At 48.5% G+C, this 19174-nt stretch overlaps 1 protein-coding gene across 1 annotated transcript in view; it reads left to right on the top strand.

The window, feature by feature from the left end:
- Window positions 1-19174, top strand: part of arhgap35a (Rho GTPase activating protein 35a) — a 46876-nt gene that overhangs the window by 8916 nt on the left and 18786 nt on the right. The window contains 1 exon segment of the mRNA XM_048980258.1: window positions 18625-19174. Within this exon segment, the coding sequence (XP_048836215.1) occupies window positions 18998-19174 (177 nt within the window). The 5' untranslated portion in view covers window positions 18625-18997.

The following is a 19174-nucleotide window of genomic DNA, read 5'->3' as shown; positions in this document are numbered from 1 at the left end:
TATCATGATCACTTTAAAGTACTGCATCAGCTCAAAAAAACAAAAAAAAACTGTTAAACTGCATCCACTGACAAGAAAAATCCAATTATTTGCTTCTAAATTTAAATGAGATTTTCCACTAAAATTTGCTGTGGAATTTCAACCCAAGAGTAGCAAACCCTACAGCAACACATCAAGGGAAGGTTTAAAACTCAGTCGAATATTTGTTGTCTTAAGCTGTATGAGTTTTTTAATAGGAATTTCCCCCCAAATCTATCAGTTCCCCTCCCACATGCAATTGATTAGGCACCAGCTGATCTCGAGTGTCCAGAAGGAAATGGATTGCTCATTCCTTGAAGACAAAGATAGCTATGGACCTCGGGAGTACAGTCAACATGCTTGCATCATCTTCTGACATTTTTTTTCTCCGCTTCGTATGGGATGTAGTTTTTTTTAATGTGTTTATTAGTCAGTGGAACTTGCCGGTTCTCACCTCAGCATTGGTTTCTGCCACATGCATGATCTTTGATCAGTAATTGGTCATTTTTGTGAAGCTTCTGTACCGTAACGCTTGTTGTAAACAGGCACCGTTACACTTATGTTCTCATGCTTCCAGAAATTCTTAGAAAAGTGCTCCATGAACATGCCATGAATCTGAACGACGTACGCTTATCCAATTTAGCGCTTTTACAGAGTGCAAATATGATTGTGAAAACAAGTTGGGCTATGAAAAGGGGGGCATTTTTGCTTCTCTGGGACTTTCAAGAAAAATGAGCTTTATGCAACTAGAAACCATATATGAATTAATAGACTTGTCAAGAGATCCCTTCTGAAAAAATACGCTCATACATTAAAACAAAGCCTGTAATCATTTGGAAAACAATAAAATGAAATATGCCAGTATATTAATTCTTGGCATCCGCTAAAGAATGCGGGCGTACTAGTATCTTGCCTTAGGAAATGGTGTACAGGGTAAAATTTCTGGATGACACTTGGGCTGGGCTTGAACAGGACAGGCCTCCGGTAGAAGATAATGCAAGGCCAGTAATTCTTCCTCGCACAGAGATGGCAGAAGGCGTTGGGAAATGAAGTCTATCCTGTGTGGCTGGTTCGCTCGCGGCACGAGTCATTTTCTGACTGGGCGCCTAAGTGGTGAGGCGGTACGAAGTGGCAGGCGGAGAAGACGGCAGCGTGGTGTTAAAGTGGTGTCCATGGCAGTGTGATTTGGGGGGTGGGGGGGGTGCAGGCTCACAAAATATCGACCGCTTGCTGGCATCTCGCGTTAATTATTCCGGCTAAATTTCAACTGCTGTTTTCGATCTGTTTGTTTGCTCTCTTTGTGCGCCAGCGGATACAAGGATACGCTGCACGCAGTAATCTCTGGGCCCTCCTGCCACTTCCTGTTGTGTTGCATTCTGGAGAATGCGATGGGAGAGGGAGAAGGATGGGGCAGCTGGCCGATTGTGCAACTCCGACACTGGGAGGAGAGGAAGTGTGGTGCGCATTCTGGCACCGTCGCCACGCTGAGGATTACTGGGGCGGAGCTTCTGTCAGGGGACTTTCTGCAGATGTACGAAATCTCTGGAGCTGAGATCCAGTTCTGGGGAAGAGAGGAAGGAGAGGGGGGAAAAAAGTCAGTGTTTGTGAACTTTTTATGCGTAAAAGAGACATAATTTTCGGGGCTTTGCTTCGTCTGCGTTGTCTGTCGGTCTCTGGGGCCCTTTTCCTCCTCGTCATTCTTTCCGGAAAGTTCTTTGTTTTTCTCCTTCGGTCAGCTTTTTGCTCCCTAGACCTTCCAAAGCATGACTTTTATATGTAGACGTTTGCTGTTGTTGCTTTTGTTTTGTGTGTGTGTGTGTGTGTGTGTGTGTGTGTGTGTGTGTGTGACTTTGATGGCTTTTCATAACTGTCATCTGTGCATTATCGCATTCCGTCTGCGATCCGTCCGGATCCGCGCGACACGTGTTGGTGAGCGTTGGACCGTAGTCGTCGGACGCAGAAGATTGGGTGACGGCTTCCTGCCGAAGGAGGGAAATCTAGGGGTGGAAAGAGGAGGAGGGTGGGAGGGAAGGAGGGAGGGAGGGACAGAGAGGCGTGTAGGGCTGGGCCAAACTTCAAAAAAGAAAGAGTGTGACAAGTTATTAGGGATGCTAGGTATGTCGGCACCTGCACCTCATCAATCTGCTGGTGTTGGTCATCGAATGGCCCCTTGGTTCAGTGGCTGCAGTCTTAGAAGCTTATGGAAATGAGTTTGATTCCTGTCACTGTCTCCCTGTACAGGTCGTATCTTCCCCTCATATAAGATCTGCTCATATTTCCCACTCGGGATCAATGAAGTCTATATCTCTCTAATAACAGCACAATGAGGCCTGTTTCTCTGCTCTCTAAACCTAGTGTTTAGCTTTAACAGGCATTCCTAGCCTCTGTGATTTTTCTTTTGTTTGAATGAAAGGTCTTTGACGCGCTGTGGAAGAGAGGAGTCTGGTAAATTTCTGCCCGCAATGGGGAGGCGGCTTTCTGGAGCAGGTGTACAAAGCTGATAGGTGGCAGAGGCGAGGAAGGCAGTGACGGCTCTCGGCCGGGCAGAGGGAGAGCTCAGTGGCCTGTCAGCCATCTTGTCAGCTTTCACGGAATTTCTCTGACTGAAGACTTGCGACCTTGTGCAGATGATGTCTTTCCGCCTGCACTTATGGAGGTTTTTCTGCTCTCTGGGACCGTGCCGGGAAAGGATTTTTATACATTTTTTTTTTTTTTTTTTTTTTTTTGAGGAAGCACGATGCGGCGCATTACTTACTGATAGACAAAAGGCGCTCTGTGCCCTGAGGTTTAGTGCTGCCAGTCGTCTTGATGCAATTTAAACAGATTAGCGTTGGGCTTTCCTTTTTAAAAATTCCTTTTTATAGGCGCCTCTCTTCTTCTCCTGTCTCCTCTCCCCCCCCCCCCCCCCCCCCCCCTTTTTTTTTGCTGGCTAAGCTGAAATGTCTTTGTAAATGCCCTCAAGCCTTCTGTTCTTGCAGCCGAACAGGAAACACACCCGGCCCACCGTTTTAGGTTTCGGGAGGGGGGGGGGGTGGCAAAGGATCATGGGATCTGTAGTTCTGGAGGTCCATTCCTTTCTGCGGTTGCAGTTCTCAATGGTAATGGGGGAGGTGGTGGAAGTTTCTGTTGTCCAAGCTGTAAATCTAGCTGACGGTTAACAGGAAAAACCGGTTCTGGATCGGGGGTTGTCATGTGGTATCTTGTGGAACCACAAATGTTGTGCTGATGAAATGTTTTGATAGCTGACCCCAATGACCAAAGGAATCTCGCCCGGCACGGCAAACATGCTCACAGAGACTCAAATCCAGTTTGTTCAGGCCAGAAACACTTAACACCCCACGCACTCAACAAATACCCAAATGTTAAGTTTATTTTTTCCCCCAGAATGAAGCATTTTAACATTCATCAGTGACCCGCAGGCCTGTATTCTCTGCTGCTCGAGGTCCCCCTCTTCCTTAACCCGGCAAGTTTTGTTGAATGCAGGAAATACTGATGCAGAGCTCCTTTTGTCTTGCTGCTTGTTAATTAACAGCTTGATTTATTGATGGCAAATGCACGTTTAGCAGTTCTTGCTTCACCGGGTGCTTGCTTTGGTTTATCGTGCATATGGGCTCTGAACCTGTTGAGAGGATAGAGAAAATAGGGCAGATATGAAGCCAGGAGATTTTCAGAAGTTAAACACAGCTTTCCCTTTTAAATGGGTTAAAATCATTTGTTGCTAAATGTGTGTGTGCTGCTGTGGCATGGAATTCTTTGCTGTGCTGAAGTATAAGGATCCCAAAGACAAATGATAATCGACAACGTATCCTCACTCTGCACTATCCCACTCTTTGTAATATATTGTGGTCCGTGGCATGTGCAGGTTATGGTAGATTTCTGTTAACGGTGGAGTTGCCGGTAATTTATTGGTTTTAAGACCTCTTATTAGGTCATTTTAAATGTTTATTGCCTCTATTGCTTTTTTCTTTATTGATTTAATATCTGGACAGGAGACGTGCCCCTGGAGAAGCCATATCAGGAGTTCAGTATGCCGAGGTGCACGACACGCGCAGCACATGGACCTGTGTGCTTTGGTAGGGCCACCGCCCTGCAGTTAAGGCCTAGAGGAAATGCGATGGAAGGTGTCCCTCTGACACCGTCCCAAGTTTTCTGCTTCCTGCTGGATTCCTGTGTTGGACTTCGCCAGCCGGCACATAAATACGTTAGCTAATCTCGGAAGCCGAAAGGATTCGCAAAGTACGCGCGCATAGTTTACCGGTAGAAGGAGAAGGAATAAAATAATCTTTTAGCAGGTTGACAGATAACTCTTCTTTTTTGTATGCCGGTTTAAGCTACGTTAAGCTGCTTAATTAGACATAATCTACAGGCCCCAGACTGAGGCGTAACTAATGAAGTTAAACGGACAAATCCCATCCCACTCTATAGAATCGGACATGATTGAAGGGCCGCCTGGCTATTCTTTAATTTCTTTCCCTCTGCTTAGATAGTGCTGGAAGGCCGGAGGCAGAAAATGACGTATAAGAGGAGGGGGAAATGGGATTTGAAAATGTTTGCATGAAGCTCGCGTTCACATGTAGTAAAGTCTCTTGCTTCCTTCCTCGCTTCCCGGCTGGGATTTAAATTATTTACAGCCAGTTGAATCTGACAATTGGTCGCTCCTTTATGAGCCAGTGCGAAGCAGATTTTTTATTTTTTTTTTGGTTGGACACTGATGACTGTATTTGTAACCACGAGTACCACTGCCAGTAGTCTACTGGCGTAACGAGAATTCAAAACACTTATTCGACGTGTTTGATTAAGTAGTATGTTTGATGATGCTGATGATTGCTAATAATACTTCTGTAAACTTTGCCTAAAAGTGGAGAATGGAAATCGTAAATGGGGGGGGGGGGGGGCAGTTTTTTGTTCCTCTACTGAGTCATTAGACGTTACGTATTGCAGTTCGGGGGAGATGTGTTTGTAGAACCGCTGCAAAATTGTTGCAAGTATCATGTGTAATTTCTCAATTTCCCCCCCCCCTTCAACTTCAGTCTAAATGACAAAGGACTCCTTTGACTGGATGTGTCCTGTTATAGTCCCTGGAGCTTGACAGGGTTCTGTTGGATTTGCAGAAATCTTTGAATGAATAATTAATTTCTGGTATTGAGGGGGATTATGGGAAAAGCCGCCAAAGCATGCCTCTCTCTGCCGGCGTGAGTGGCTCGGTCCTTGGGTTGCCGTAAAGAAGTGTTGGGGCGGCGCTCTGGAGGACCCAGGGGATGCTGATTGGATTCTGGACCTCATATTGACTTTGACAGCGCCGTGCCCAGGCCCACCGTTAATGGACTGCTTGTCTCAGTACATCCAGTAGCTGCGAGCAGACAGGGAGGCAGGGCAATCAGACGTGCACCTCGTGACTAAATGGATTTTGTTCTTCTCGATTTCCGCTGGGATGACATCCTTCGTGCGGGAGCGCTCTGTGATCCATTATGACTGAAGTGTGGAAGCTTGTTCGTGGCAGCCATTGTCCAAAAAGATGATGACACTGGATTCTGCGAGAATATCCGTCACGGAACTGCCTTTCGCTCCGTCTGATGTACTTGGTCCCCTTACGACGTGGGAGTTTGATAAAGGAAAGTGTTTACCTGAAAGATGCATCAACTGCAAATGGGGAGATGAGAATCCTTCTTGCCTCTGAGCAGAATGAGGCCGTGTATTGGGTTGACAATATATTATTTGACGGCGCACACATTTTCAGATGCTTTAGTAAAGAATTTGCATTGGCCTAATGATGTCATGTGACTATATGCGTCAGTAATGCGTATCATATTGGCGCAGCAATGCCAAATCTAAACGCTTTCATGGCTCTTTGTGTTCCTCTGGCTTCATTTGTTCTGTGTCTGTGCCAGGATGTCAGATTATTCTATCAAGATTTCAACAAATTTCTCATGAAGGGCCTCGAGTGATGGTCGATATGGAACACAGTAATGCTCAGGCTTCCAGGAGACGGCTTCAGGTTTTCTGCTTGGTCTGATGGCCAAAAATGGAGCTCGGTAGCAATGCTCCAAAACCCCAGCTACTCTTTAGTTAATGGCCGGTTACAGCTCCTCAAGGCTGCATTCCATGCACCATCCTGTTTTTAAACCCCCCCCCCCCTCACACACACCCCAAAAGGTCAGAGGTCAGGACTGTCTCCTTGCTGCCATAAATAAGGACAATAAGGAAGGTTCTATGCTTTTCATCAAGCTTGTGATCTGATGAGACTTTTGACTTGGGAGTGAAGGCAGTGGACAGTAAATGGAGGTTGGCCGCTTCTCCCATGTGGCCCAGGATAAGGTGCGTCCACCTCACTCATTCCGGCATCCCATTTTTACCTTGCTGGAGGTCCAGTCACCTGCAGAATGATTCCCTTATAATTTGTAACTAGATAATTGACTTTTCTAGAGAAAGTTGATTTGTTTGTATTTTCTTATGAGAAACACACACCCATTTGAAGAATAGCTTGCAGTCCTTACAATCTTGCTCCTGTATTCATTTGCCCCCTCCCCTTCCCAGCTTGTACTTCACAGCTGTGCTGGGGGGTCCCCTGTGTACCACAGCAGTGTCGGGAGGGCCCCTTGCACTGGAGCATGCTCTCCATTTATGTTGCTGCTTTGTTTAGTGTGTGTGTGTGTGTGTGTGTGGTGTGTGTGTGTGTGTGTGTGTGTGTGTGTGTGTGTGTGTGTGTGTGTGTGTGTGTGTGTGTGTGTGTGTGTGTGTGTGTCAAGCTCTTCCCCCCTGCTGCCGGCTCCGTCTGTCCGCCCTCCCCGGGCTGCCCCAATCCTCACCCATCCAACGTGCTTCCTGGTGATACAAGACCCTCACTTCCTGTCCGGACTTACCCCCCTGAGCTTGTCACAAGGCTCATTAGTAAATATTCCTCCCCCCCCCCCCCCATCCGTGCCTGGTCCCCTTCCCCAGCTCACATGTCAATCTCCGAAGCCCCTCCATCATGACCCCATCCTGTCTGATTAAGATGCCCGTCTGAAAGAGCAGTTTTTTTTTTTCCTTCATTGTGCATTGCAATCAATATGCGACAGAAAAGGGCGATAAGGGCGTCGTCGCCATATCTCTGGCTGCCTGAGAGCCGTGATGCGGTCACTGCAAGTCCAGCTTCGCCTGGGGCGCGGCTCTGCCGTCTTCCTCAGCTTTACTTCATTTTCACCTCGTGCATTTTTTTTTTTATCTGCTTGCTGGTTTGCGTTGAGAGGGACAGACTGTGGCACAGCGAGCGCCGGCTCCCACCCCCAGCTCCTCTGGCTCGTGCCGCGGCACATGTCCGCACAATAGGGCTGGCCGCAGCACCCCCCTACCCCCCCCAGCCCCGTTAGACCGTGCCGCTGTGGTCATGCCTGTTTTTTATTTTTTTAAACGCTGCCCAAACAAAGTGGACTTTCAGCCCGAACCCTGAATAGCCGCAACGATTTTGCGGAAGGTTCTGGGCTCGCCCCGCGCTCCCCTAGCGATCCTTCTGATTTAAACATGTGGAAGGCTGGTCTCAAGGCGGGGGGGGGCACCGGCTTCTTCCCCATATCAGCATGAAAGAGTGTATTTGTGCTGGGGCTTGGAAACGCTGGGTGGACAGTAGCTGAATCTTCGGGGGGAGCCACGCAGCTCTGAAGGAATGATGGGATTTTTTTTTGTGTGGGGTGGGGGGGGGGGTGCATAGTGGGACCATTTATCTACAACCAGGCTTCCTTATAACTAGTCCCATTTTCCTTTGAACAGCTGCTGATGTCCTGCTCAGCTTTCAGCGTTTAAAAACGTGACGGGTATTTAACTATTGCTGAAAATCAGACTTGCGTATTCAAGAGCACCCCCCTGCACGCACACACTACCCTGTACTGTACCTCTTTTATAAATACACAATGAGCCTAATTGCTTCCTGCGAAAGGCATATCAAGGATCGTCTTTACGGCAGACCTCCCGGGGCGGGCCGACAGGCAACGGAGACTCCTTTTCCTGTTAGAAACCGACTCGTTTCCCGTGGTCTCATCTTCGCCTTGTGTGCATGTCGTGCATGCTCTCTTTTGATTGGCTGGTAAGAGCAGCCATGTGGTCTAAAGTACAATAGTTCTCCCCTCCCACTTTTACATTGGCCTGGGGCTGCCTGGCTTGGCGGCGTTTTATAGGTGACCCTTGCTCTGATGGTCCTGTAGCAGGCTTGCCTGCAATGAAGGCTTGCCTGACCTCCTTGAGTGCCCGCATGACCCCCGCCAACTTTGCTTTACGTTCGTGTCATGCCGCCATATGTTTGTCCCGATGTTTATTTTTATTTTTGGCCGTTACGACCCTACTCCTGTTTTCTGAGGCATATATCCTCCGACAGATATGACAGAGCTCGCTTGCACGAGGACCCTAGCGGAGGACGAGCATCTAATAGCCCTGTCATTTGCAGATCGGTTCTTTGTAGCATGAGGAGATGAGTCAGGGAAGGGGTGTGGGGGGGGGGGTGGTGGTAACTAGGAAGTTAAACATTGTGCTGAACCGTGTCATTGTTCTAACCTCAAACCAGTCAAAACAAGACAAACAGAAGCTTGGAGACGCAGCAAACGCACTGTAGCAGGCGAGGAACTCGGGGTAGGGCACTCGCATACAGAGTGCCAGTGAACTGCACTCAACTGCATCACCTGCAGCTACAGGAGGTCGTTGTGTCTCCGGAGAGCCGTCCCACATGGAGAAGGGACCCTGCAAGCCGCAGTTAATCCCACAAGGGGGGCTAAGCACTGTCGACTGGCTGCAGCTTTAATGCTCAAACGCGGCTTGAGCTCTGACGATAGGTAATTTTTTCCCCCTCTCTCAATACCTTATTCCATATGGGGGGGGTGCAGCTAAGCATGTTAGGCTGCTGTGGCTGTTACTGGAAGGTCACTGGTTCGTAATCCCAGGTTTGGCAGTGCGATTCCAGTGTTGGGTTCCTGAGCAAGATCCTAATACTTGAGGGACTGTTTGACCCAAAGCACCTGCCAAGTAAATAAGTCAAAAGTAAATATATTAATTCGTTGTGCCTCTGCATACTTTAACTTTGCTAGCGGACTCTGACCTCTATGATATTATTATTAAATTAAAAGATGACAGAAATTCTACGGCTAAACGTGAGTTCGTGTTTAGTCTTCGTCAGCATTGGCTAGTCCAGGCCAATCCAGTTAGTCCAGGCCGCCTGTGAATTTAGTACATCTCTCTGATCTATATTTTATCGTTGTTCACTGGTGGCCTTTCATAATGCTGGGTGTTGGGGGAGGGGCGGGGTGTCTAGTCAATGTTTAATCTGCTCGGTCATAATGGGGAGGACTTCTGTCACAGCGTATGAGCCCGGAGTAGCCGACTACTGGCAGGCTGGTGGGCGTGGGCATGCTGAGGTATGCGGGGGTGATGCGGTTCGGACAGGATGGGGGAGAGGAGAAGCGAGGGGGGGGGGATGAGATGACTTCGACGAGGACTTCTGCTAAAGTGGGAGGGAAGTGAGTGGGACTGGTTTGGTAAATGAGTGTGAGTGTTTGTCACGAGTGTCTGTATTCCTGGAAGGAGGCCATGCTAAGGGCAGGGATATGCTGAGGACTGCGGTCTCTTGCGCCGTGAAGCATCCTTGCGTGCCCAGTTTATCGCTGCATCTCAAACCCTGCCCCCACAGGTAGGCTACTGGGTCGGGTTCCCATGTTTGTCCACTATCAGCAAGTTTGCAGAATGCAGATGGCGGTCGCTGTACTCGGCGCGACGCCGCTGGCCGCAGCGTTGCTGCTGCGGTGATGGATGCGGCAGCTCTGCAGGGCTGCAGCCGTCTGACCCCTCGTACCCCTTCTCCAGCCCGGGGCTCTTTATTGCCCCCCTGTACCGTCTCTGAAGCCTTGAGGTTGTAAATGGCAGAAATGCGCAGCCAGATAAACGTGACAAATGGAATGTGCTGCAGCTGTAATGCAATTTATTAAGTAACCCATTAATAAAAGAAAAGCATCAGTACAGAGGTGTGCTGTTGCATCTTGGTTGGTCCTTTTTCCTGATGCAAAATTCTGTGAATGGCAACAGCGTCTTTCAGCACTGATTTAACACCTTCGCTAGCCGGCTAGCATCTCATTAGCTCTGTGAGGGTAGTGCATTTTCACAGCCCCCCACCCCACAATCCTTAGTAACCTAAGCTGCCTCCCAGCACCGCCCCTCCGTCAAATTCCTCATGAGGCATGATTGTAACTGACCCCCCCAGGTGTGATGCATGCTACTGTCCCCTGCGTCCTACTGCCTTGTGTGCTGGATAGACAGCAGCAAATGCACAGAACAGGGAACCTGAATCCTGCAATCAAGGGTGTAGATGTGGGTATGGACGGTATAGATGGTATGGATGGTACAGACAAGTCCTTACCAATATTGGGGGAGCCAATATTGTGTGTTCAGGGGGGTAGGGGTTTGGGGCTGATTACGGTGCTTACCAGTGTTGAAACAAATCCTTAAGTGTGTGCCCCCACTTTGCACCTCACTGCAGGCAAAATGAGTTTGCAATAGAGTTAGGTTTGACTGTAGGGTCCCTCTCAGCCTGTCAAAGCTCCTTACCCTGTATGATGGGCTTTTTTTAATTAAATACGTGCAGTGAAGTAAAACTGTTACACTACAAAATGCATTTGGTGGAAAATTCTGTAATATCTCAACCAGCAATGAATAAGTGAAACCATTCCTGTTCCCACGGTTTGATATCAGATGAAACGTACAGTTACTTACTTTTGGTTTGTTCTTGCCATACATGAGAAACTGTAAGCCAATGGTGGCCCTCTCCGTTGGCATCGGAGACAGATGGATTGCCCCTCCGACTGCTTTGGGCTTCTCCTTTCCAGGATCTCCTCCATCAGCAGTGCTTCACCTAACCACTGTGTCTATCGTAGTATCTCTGTAATGTCCGATCGAAACTCTGGAATTTCTGCACCATCATGGCAGCACTATGAAAATGTTTTGCTGCTGCTTGTCGTGACAGGTATCCCATCCCCCCCCCCCCCCCCGACCAGGGGGTTTTAAGTCATTTTGGATCAAGATGTCTGGAGGTGGTTTAGACTTTTTGATTTTTTTCCAGCGGTGTTCTGGGAGATTTTTTCCCAACCAGTGCCTCAAGTGGCTTAAATTGATGTCGCTCTGCTCCCTCTTCCCTTTTCGGCACACGCCATACTCCCATGCGTGAGCGAAATGTTTATCTTGCCCAAATTGTATATTAGTTTTTTTCCGGTCATTTTCTCTGAGCTGATTTTATCGAGCTGTGCTTGTTCTCCCACCTAATTTGACGTTATGAATAAACGCTCTTAAGGCTGTTTGGGTAGTACATGGACACAGAGTCTTGAGAGAGTTTTTATTTTTTTTGTTATCTCACACAACAATCGCCAGCTTGCTGACTTGCCTTTGTCTCCATTCCGTCTTCGAAATCCCTTTGGAGGCCGTCGAGATAGCAGGAACCAGCCGCATGGCATTTAGACACCAATTTAATCTTTTTTTCCCCCCAAAAAATAAACCACTGTACAAAAGCGACATAATGTTAAAAAGATAATGGGTTGCAGGAGGGTAACTGAGGATAAATCAAATTAGTTGGCTGCGAGGTTGTGTCTTGTGGTAGCCTTTGCCCGCTATGGACATTATGACAGGTCTGAGATGGCAATCTGCGACTATCATGGCACTGTGCACGAGATAATAGCTGCCCGGATGCAAAATGTGAGAGGAGTAGCTGTTCTAAGATGAGTAAGAGGAGTAGGAAAAGAAGCCGGGGTTTGCGTGACAGTCAATTACACAATGACAAGGCAGTACTTAATGTCCACTATATATGCTTTGTTTGGTTGTGTGAGTCATCAATCTACCTCATTGTAAAACGAGGGGAAATTTAAACAATGAAAATTATTGAGAAATGCAGCAATGACAACATAGAATAAACCAACATAAAAAAAAAAACGAAAGTGTATTTCATAAAAGCTTAGTGAATGCGGTTTTGCAGGTGTCTGATGTAGTAGTTGGCATGTTATGCCACTAAGATACTAACTAATTAGCCTGAATCGTTGCGGTAATTTACCGCATATCTTAAATCTGAATGGTTTTATATTTATTTGCATTCCTGATAATATTTTTGGCATATTGTGTTGATGGGACAGTATTTATTTTCCGGCATGTCTAGCACTGCGGAAGAGGGACTGGCACGGTAATTGGTGCGGGTAATTTATGGTGGCTGTGGTGGATATTTCAGGTCCAGAAAGTAAATTCCATATCAAGATTTTGTTTCGTCCAAACAGTAGCGTATGAAGAGTCAGAGACTCAACTGGGTGGCTGAAACAAAATCTAGGTCTGGAATTGTACTCTCTGCACCTGAACTATCCACCTCTGCATTGTGGTTAGTTTGCTAAATGCAGGCAATGCTCATTGTTGTCTTAGTGGTAAACTATGGTAAACGTTGTCATGTGAGGGAACTGATGGCGTGGAGACGGACCCGGATTCGTGAGGGCAAATTCCAGGCTAAACCTGCCCCAGACTTCAAGTGTAAGCAGTACTTAACTAATGGAAGTGTAGGAAGTCATTTTTTGTTTTGATGAAACTTTTATTCTGTGACTAATATACTTATCGGTAGGTCAGTGCTGTTATTATAAGTAACTGCTATGTATTTACTTTAATACTGTTAAGTTCATGCATTGAGCCATTAAATAGGTAATTACACCCAAAACCACCAGCTCTAATTGTTACTATGCGATCCATTACGTTTCCACAGCACTGTGAGCTTTTCTTGCTGAACCAGCCTCATGCCTCGCCTTCACCGAGCACAAGTGCTGTTAAGGAGTGTTTTTCTTGTGGGTGGGTGGGTGTGCTCTTGGGGGAGAGTGGTACTGAGGATCCGTACCAAGGGGGAATGAACGACAGCCCACAGATCACTGCGAAGGTACCACTGCCCTCACTGAACTGTCAGAGAAGATGACCGAATGAATGTTAGTGTGGACAGTGTACCTGTGAGCCTGCTTCCCTGTAATTTCCCCGCCCGGCTCCGGAAACGGTACACTCACGGAAAGGGGCCCCACCCGTCCTCCCCTTGCCAGGCGTCAGACTGCGACCCCAGCACTTGATTCGCGACCAACGGCGTGGGTGCCCCCGGCCCTGACGCAGAAAGTAGGATGGCGCAGGTAGGGGTAGGGGGTGGCCCCGTATCGCTGACCGGCGACGGCGGGAGCGTATGTTCCACGCTCAGCCCCTAGGGGGCCTCGTACGCACTGGTGTCACCTAGCCAGCAGAGCCGCGTGTAGCGGCTGGTGGTGTGTATGAGTCCCGTTGCACAGTGGCCGTATTCATCGCCAGTTTCACGCAACACTCTTAGCTCATACCCCGCTCTCGCAGAAGAAGGGGGCAGCGCCGGCCCCCCGCTATTAATGAATGGTATCCTATTGTCTGAGGACTCAATTAAAATGAATCTCCAAGCGGAGGTGCTTTGGGCATGCGGTCGCCGGGGGGTCGTTGGAGGGGGCTGCGGGGGAGGCCCCCCAGCGCCGCCTCTTCTGGTACGGCTTCGGCCACACCTGCATCCCCGGGCGCGATTCACCGACCTTCGCGGGAGAAATGGCCGCGCGTTGGAAGCCGCATTATCCTGTGGTATCGCTGGCACATGCGGAACACAAACCACACCTTGTTAAAGAAAAAGAGCCGGGTGAAGGGAAGAAAAGAAAAGCCTCCTGCAGAAGGAAAAAAAGGAGAGAGAGAACTTGCCTTTGACCTCCCTGGGGCTGGTTACCAGGGCAACCTGGCATTACCGCTAATTGACGATGCGGCGTGTTCAGGTGTCTTTGGTTTGTTGTTCTGTTTTTTTTCCCTCTCTGCCAAGAGTGACTCAGCCCCTTGGCTGTTCTCTGCCATGGTGCCTTTCCGAGACGGCATGTACCCTGTTTCCCATCCGTATGTTAAAACACGCCATTGAGCCGTTTCTCTGTCCGGCATGGGTGGAGCGGACCCCCCTACCCATTGACCTGTGCTGCCATTATTAGGTCCCCCTCCCGTCCCTCGCTCCTGTTCTCGCTGTTCCATCCAAGCGCTTCGTGTTTTCAGCGTTAATATCAGAAAGCTTTTAAAGTGCCATCTTGTCTTTATCGGGGGGGGGGGCGCTTTCGCAGGTGGGGCAGTGGTTGGCGGAGTGCTTTGGTTGATACTTTGGGAGTGCGAGTTGAACTGGGCGCTAATGTGGGAGGAGGCCATTGTTGGGGCCTGTAAATATCCGCGTGCGGTTGCTGGTTTAACGCCACGTGCTTTTGCGGCCCGGTGTCATCCCCCCCCCTCCCACTTCACTGCAGCCACGCTTGTCATATCTCATTTTAATTGCTTTCAGGAGCTGCTGGTGCATGAATGCTCTACAGCTTTCGGTGGGAAAAGCTGAACCGACCCCGCCCTCCTCCAAAGCTCGCTGCGCACACGCACGGCGGAGTCTCTCGGGCAGGATGAGGTGTCTAGGGTCACTGGGGTTTCTATATACACCCCCCTGGCCCAGCATACTTGTCTCCGTGACAACTCTCGGCGTGCCTCCTGATCTCCGCGGACCCCAGTGAGGAGCTTATCTCCATGCTGACTGCTACCGCCGCTGCAGTGCTTCAGTCTGCCGGATTAATATCTGCCCATCGGCTGTGTTCCCTGGCACATTATTTTTAGCCTCCATATCGGCCCACTGCAATGGATGGCCGAGCTTGCCCCCCCCCCCCACCCCCACCCCTTCCCTGCAGCCTCGGCCAGATCCCGCCCTGCTTTGTACGATTCATCGGATTACAGACCACACAGCTTGTCCCTACCCCCCCCCCCCAAAGCTATCCTGCTCCCTCCCGTCCGAGTGTGACTCTGCGTATTTCCCTGTCGCTTTTCATCCCCCCATCCTTCCCTCTCTCTCCTTCCCTCCCTGCCTCCCTCCGTCACGTGGCCGCGCCTGGCAGCTTGTTGGCTCCGGCACCGGCAGGAAGAGGAAGTGCCCTGTGGCGACGCCTCTGTGCTACTGTGAGTGTCGGCGCTGTCTCAAAATGGCCTTCCTCCAGGCCGGGCCGTCTGCTTAGCGCCGAGCAGAGCACGGTGTCAAAATGATAACCTGGGGGGGGGGGGGGCATATACTGCAGATCAGCCACTTTATTTTGTTCCCTGATGCTGCAGGATGCAGCAGGAGGTGGTGGATGATGCAGAAACAGCCTGTAGTTGTCCTGAGCCATGCATATTTTTAACAGAATTTTACACAGTAAGCTGGTATAAAACCACACGTGAGTCCTCTTGTAAATCTCCGGAGTGCCGTGTTTGTGTAACGGCATTAAAACCTACTAATACCCGAGCCGTCCCCGAAAACTGGGAGGTGGAGAGGGCCGGTTTAAATCTACAGCTGTGCTAATCCATTGGGAAACTAGCTGCTGGCACGGGGGTTAGATCCTCAGCGGGTGCCTCCGATTGCTGGTGCCCGGTCAGAATGCCTTTACGCAGGTCTGTCTCTGCAGAGGTGCTGTCTGCCCCGTTCCCTGTATCCACATTAATGCAGCGCAGCCCTCTGGAGAGGGAGTGAGGGTGAACCGGGCTGACAGGGGTGTGAAGAAGGTGTAGCGAGAGGTGTGGATCCTTTGGACACATTTGTACTGATGTGTTTAAGAGAGAAGACACCAGACTGACCACTGGGATTTTCACAGTCCTGGCTTACATCATCATCATCATCATCATCATCATCATCATGACTCTTCTATTGAACTGTAAAAGTTCTTCTTTTTTTTAACTCAAGTATAACGTGAATTTTATTTAAGCGTTTTCGGTTTGCATGGATGTCACTTTTAGCCTTTTGGTTCCTGGCGCGATCGTTCTCCTTCATTGTCTGAAATTATGAATCACGGAACACAGGACTGTATTGCAGTCTCTCTACTCTACTGTGGGTTTTCATTGTAAACCATGTTGTGTTTGCAGGATGAATGAAATCCCACGTGGGTGAAGGTAAAATCTGTGTCACTCCCACCCCACCCAATGGAGGTGAATTCTGAGTCAAAGACCCCCACCCACCACCCTCATAAGAGCCTCTTACAGTACATTCCGTTCCTCTGCCCCCGGCGCTAGTGGGTGGACATTCTGAGCTTTCTAGCATGTTTAGGGTACAGCGATGAACTGTCAAGTCAGGGACCCCCAAAGGGAATGGGGTTGGTCGGAGACGGAATCCTTTATATCCGCTCCCTCGGAATTCTCCGGAGAGCTCATGTTGCACCCGTTCAGTCCGACATGCCCTTGGGCTTAATCGGTTTCACCTTCACTCGTGCTATGTTGCGGGAAACCAGGAACTAACGTGTGGCCTTTATTGTCCCCCCACTCCCCACCCCCCCAGTTCTTTGTTTCAGAAGGGAATTGTCTGGAGTCCGTGTCGCTGTGAGTCTCAGGCTTATCCTAGGCAGCCCAGGCTATCAGGAATGCCTTGCAGGACACACGTTCTGACACATGGAATCGTGGGCGATTCAGAGACAGCAGTTCGCCAAAACCACATTTTCTTCAAGTTAAGGAGAAAACTTGCACAAACACGGATAGAACATGTGAATTCCACACATGCACAGCCCTGGGCTGGAATTTAAGCCGCAGTCTGGAGGCACGATGCACTGACGCACCGCCATGCGTTCTAACTAGCTAATGATTTTACATTTAGATACTTTCCATATGCTGAAGTAAACTAGCGTGCATAACCTGAATCGTGTCTTCCATATCTGTTGGTGTACACAGGAAGTTGTGTACACTGAGTTTCGGCTGTAGCACATGTTCTTGAACACGAGTTACACCTACAACTTGGGAGGCTTGCAGGCCACAGTACCAATTACTACGCTATGGGACAACTGTTTAATGTTTGCTAAACTATTTGTTGTCTTAATACCTACCATCTCATGTTTTTGACGTCAGATTTTATTTGCTACGGATAATGCGTGTCGTGTCGGCCCGTCAAAGTTTATCGAGTCATCCATTTCTTGAAGGAGCTTCAACGCCTCACATGTTCGGCTGTTTTGGAAATCACTGGATTTGCAGATGTAAACCCATTGATGTGCAGTGAACTTCCCGTAGGAGAGCTGCTGCTGTAGCCCTTTTGGTGAAATCCCGCGTTTGTCGAGCTGTACGTGTGTATATCGCCGAATTGTAAGACCATCGACACTGGATTCGCTTGAAAGGCGTGTCGCGCACAAAATCTATAGTGTTGTCTTTGGGAAGTCATGGAAGTGGTCACCTCTCCATCTGCTTCCCTGTGTCCTGTGTCCCGAAATTTTCCCCTCAAAAACTGGCGTACGTCGTGTCTTCAAGGGCGACAAAGAAATGGGTTAAAACGGGGTCAACAATGCAAGCAAACCAGCTGGGTGTTGCCTCTGTGGGAAGTGCTTATTGATTGCATCCTAATTGCATGAAGGCAAACAACAGTGGTTTGGAAATGGACTTACAGGGAAGCGCACATGAATAAACCATGATAACCCCAGTCTTAATATCTACCCCATATTGACATGTTGATTAGGACCTGTCAGTTCAAGATGTTTGTCTCGCAGCTCCCTTCCCACAACACGCTATGTACCGAAGATCGTTAATAGCGTTCTGCTCCAACCTGCCGTGCTTTTAAAGACGGTGAAATGCTCATCTCTTTTTGTTTCATCTTTGTCTTACTGTGCCAGTGCCTGCTCTCTAGGCCTCGCCAACGCTGATTGTCATCAGTGTACATGTGGCATAAACATTTCCTCTGAAATAGGATGATTAATTCTTCTCAGGATTTGTAAACAACTTGGTTAACAGAACACAAGGTTTAGCCCTTGCCCTGCCCGGTAAACAGGACTAGTGACTAAATCAAATGAAATTTTGCTCAGTGCTTTACCTGGATCTATTCATTGTTTAGCAAACATCCATTAAACAGTTAACAAATTGTTGAGTAAGGCTGTTAATTTGACCTCTCGCCTGCCATACTCGGCCACGTCCCAAGATGGCCCCCTCGCTGTCAGGCTAATGCTAATAGTAAGCATGCTGCTCCTGTCCTCCCCTCTTGGGGTTTTATGTTCGTTACGATGCTGATGTAGCCTTGCCTCAAAAGCACTTTCAACCAGCATAAGCATTTGCCTGCTATTAGCTTATGTTTTCACCCCATAATGGCTACCCAGACCTTTAAATGATGCTATATGTTACAGAGAAGGAAACGTGTTGCTGTTAATGTAGCTCATTTGCATATGTAATTAGCTGTGGCACATCAGCCAAAATGAGTGGTCCTTGTCTTTGTTCCTGCACGCAGAGAGGCCTCTTGAACATGCCTCTCACTCTGTGGATTGCTGCCAAATGGTAGTGCTCTGTTTATGGGGGTTGGGTCACCTAATTCATAATTTATTTTTTTTCTTTCATGGGAACACTTTAACAAAAACACACCCCCCCCCCACCTTCGGCTTGTGCATACGTTTTTTTCTCAGTATTCATATGTGGAGATTTTTTTTTGTTTTGGAACAGATATTATGTATTGCAGATCATGGCAATGGCTACCTGTCCTCACTTAATCGTTTTTAAAGCCATTTCTGTTGCCCAGCCTAAGGCCCAGATATGTTGATGTGTCATGTATGATGTCATTTTTCCTATTTTATTTCTTCTTTTTCCCCCTAGGCTGGAAGACTGTGAAACCTGCTTCCACTTATTCTGCATTACAACAAAACTGAGGAGCACAGATGGATCAGGCTAATTACTGCCTATCCATCTAAATCTTACGCTGACTCCCCATCCCCTTCTCTCCTCCTTCCATCCTTCTTTCTACCATCCTTTTTTCTTCCCTACCCTTACCCAGCCCTTACCCGATTTTCATCTGAAGTATCCACGAAGCAAAGAAGACTGAATTTCTCGTGGATAAAGAACCCAAACACAGATGAGAACCCAGTTTCAGTAATTTCCTTCCAATAGTTGATAACAGTTGCATGGAAAAGCACCCTGTCCGTCTCCCTCACCGAGCATCTGGGCCTTGCAGGATGAGTGTCTGCATGCGATGATGATGGCAAAAAAACAAGATGCCCGGGCACTTATCTACAACTTGGTTGTGGTTGGTTTGTCCGGGACAGAGAAGGAAAAGGGACAATGTGGAGTGGGCAAGTCCTGCTTGTGCAATAGGTTCGTCCGCCCTAGTGCCGATGACTTCTACCTGGACCACACGTCTGTGCTGAGC

This window comes from Brienomyrus brachyistius, chromosome 17, assembly GCF_023856365.1.
Source record: "Brienomyrus brachyistius isolate T26 chromosome 17, BBRACH_0.4, whole genome shotgun sequence".
In the NCBI taxonomy this organism is placed as follows: domain Eukaryota; kingdom Metazoa; phylum Chordata; class Actinopteri; order Osteoglossiformes; family Mormyridae; genus Brienomyrus; species Brienomyrus brachyistius.
Note: the sequence above shows the minus strand (reverse complement) of the source record. Positions and strands in the feature narration are given on the sequence as shown.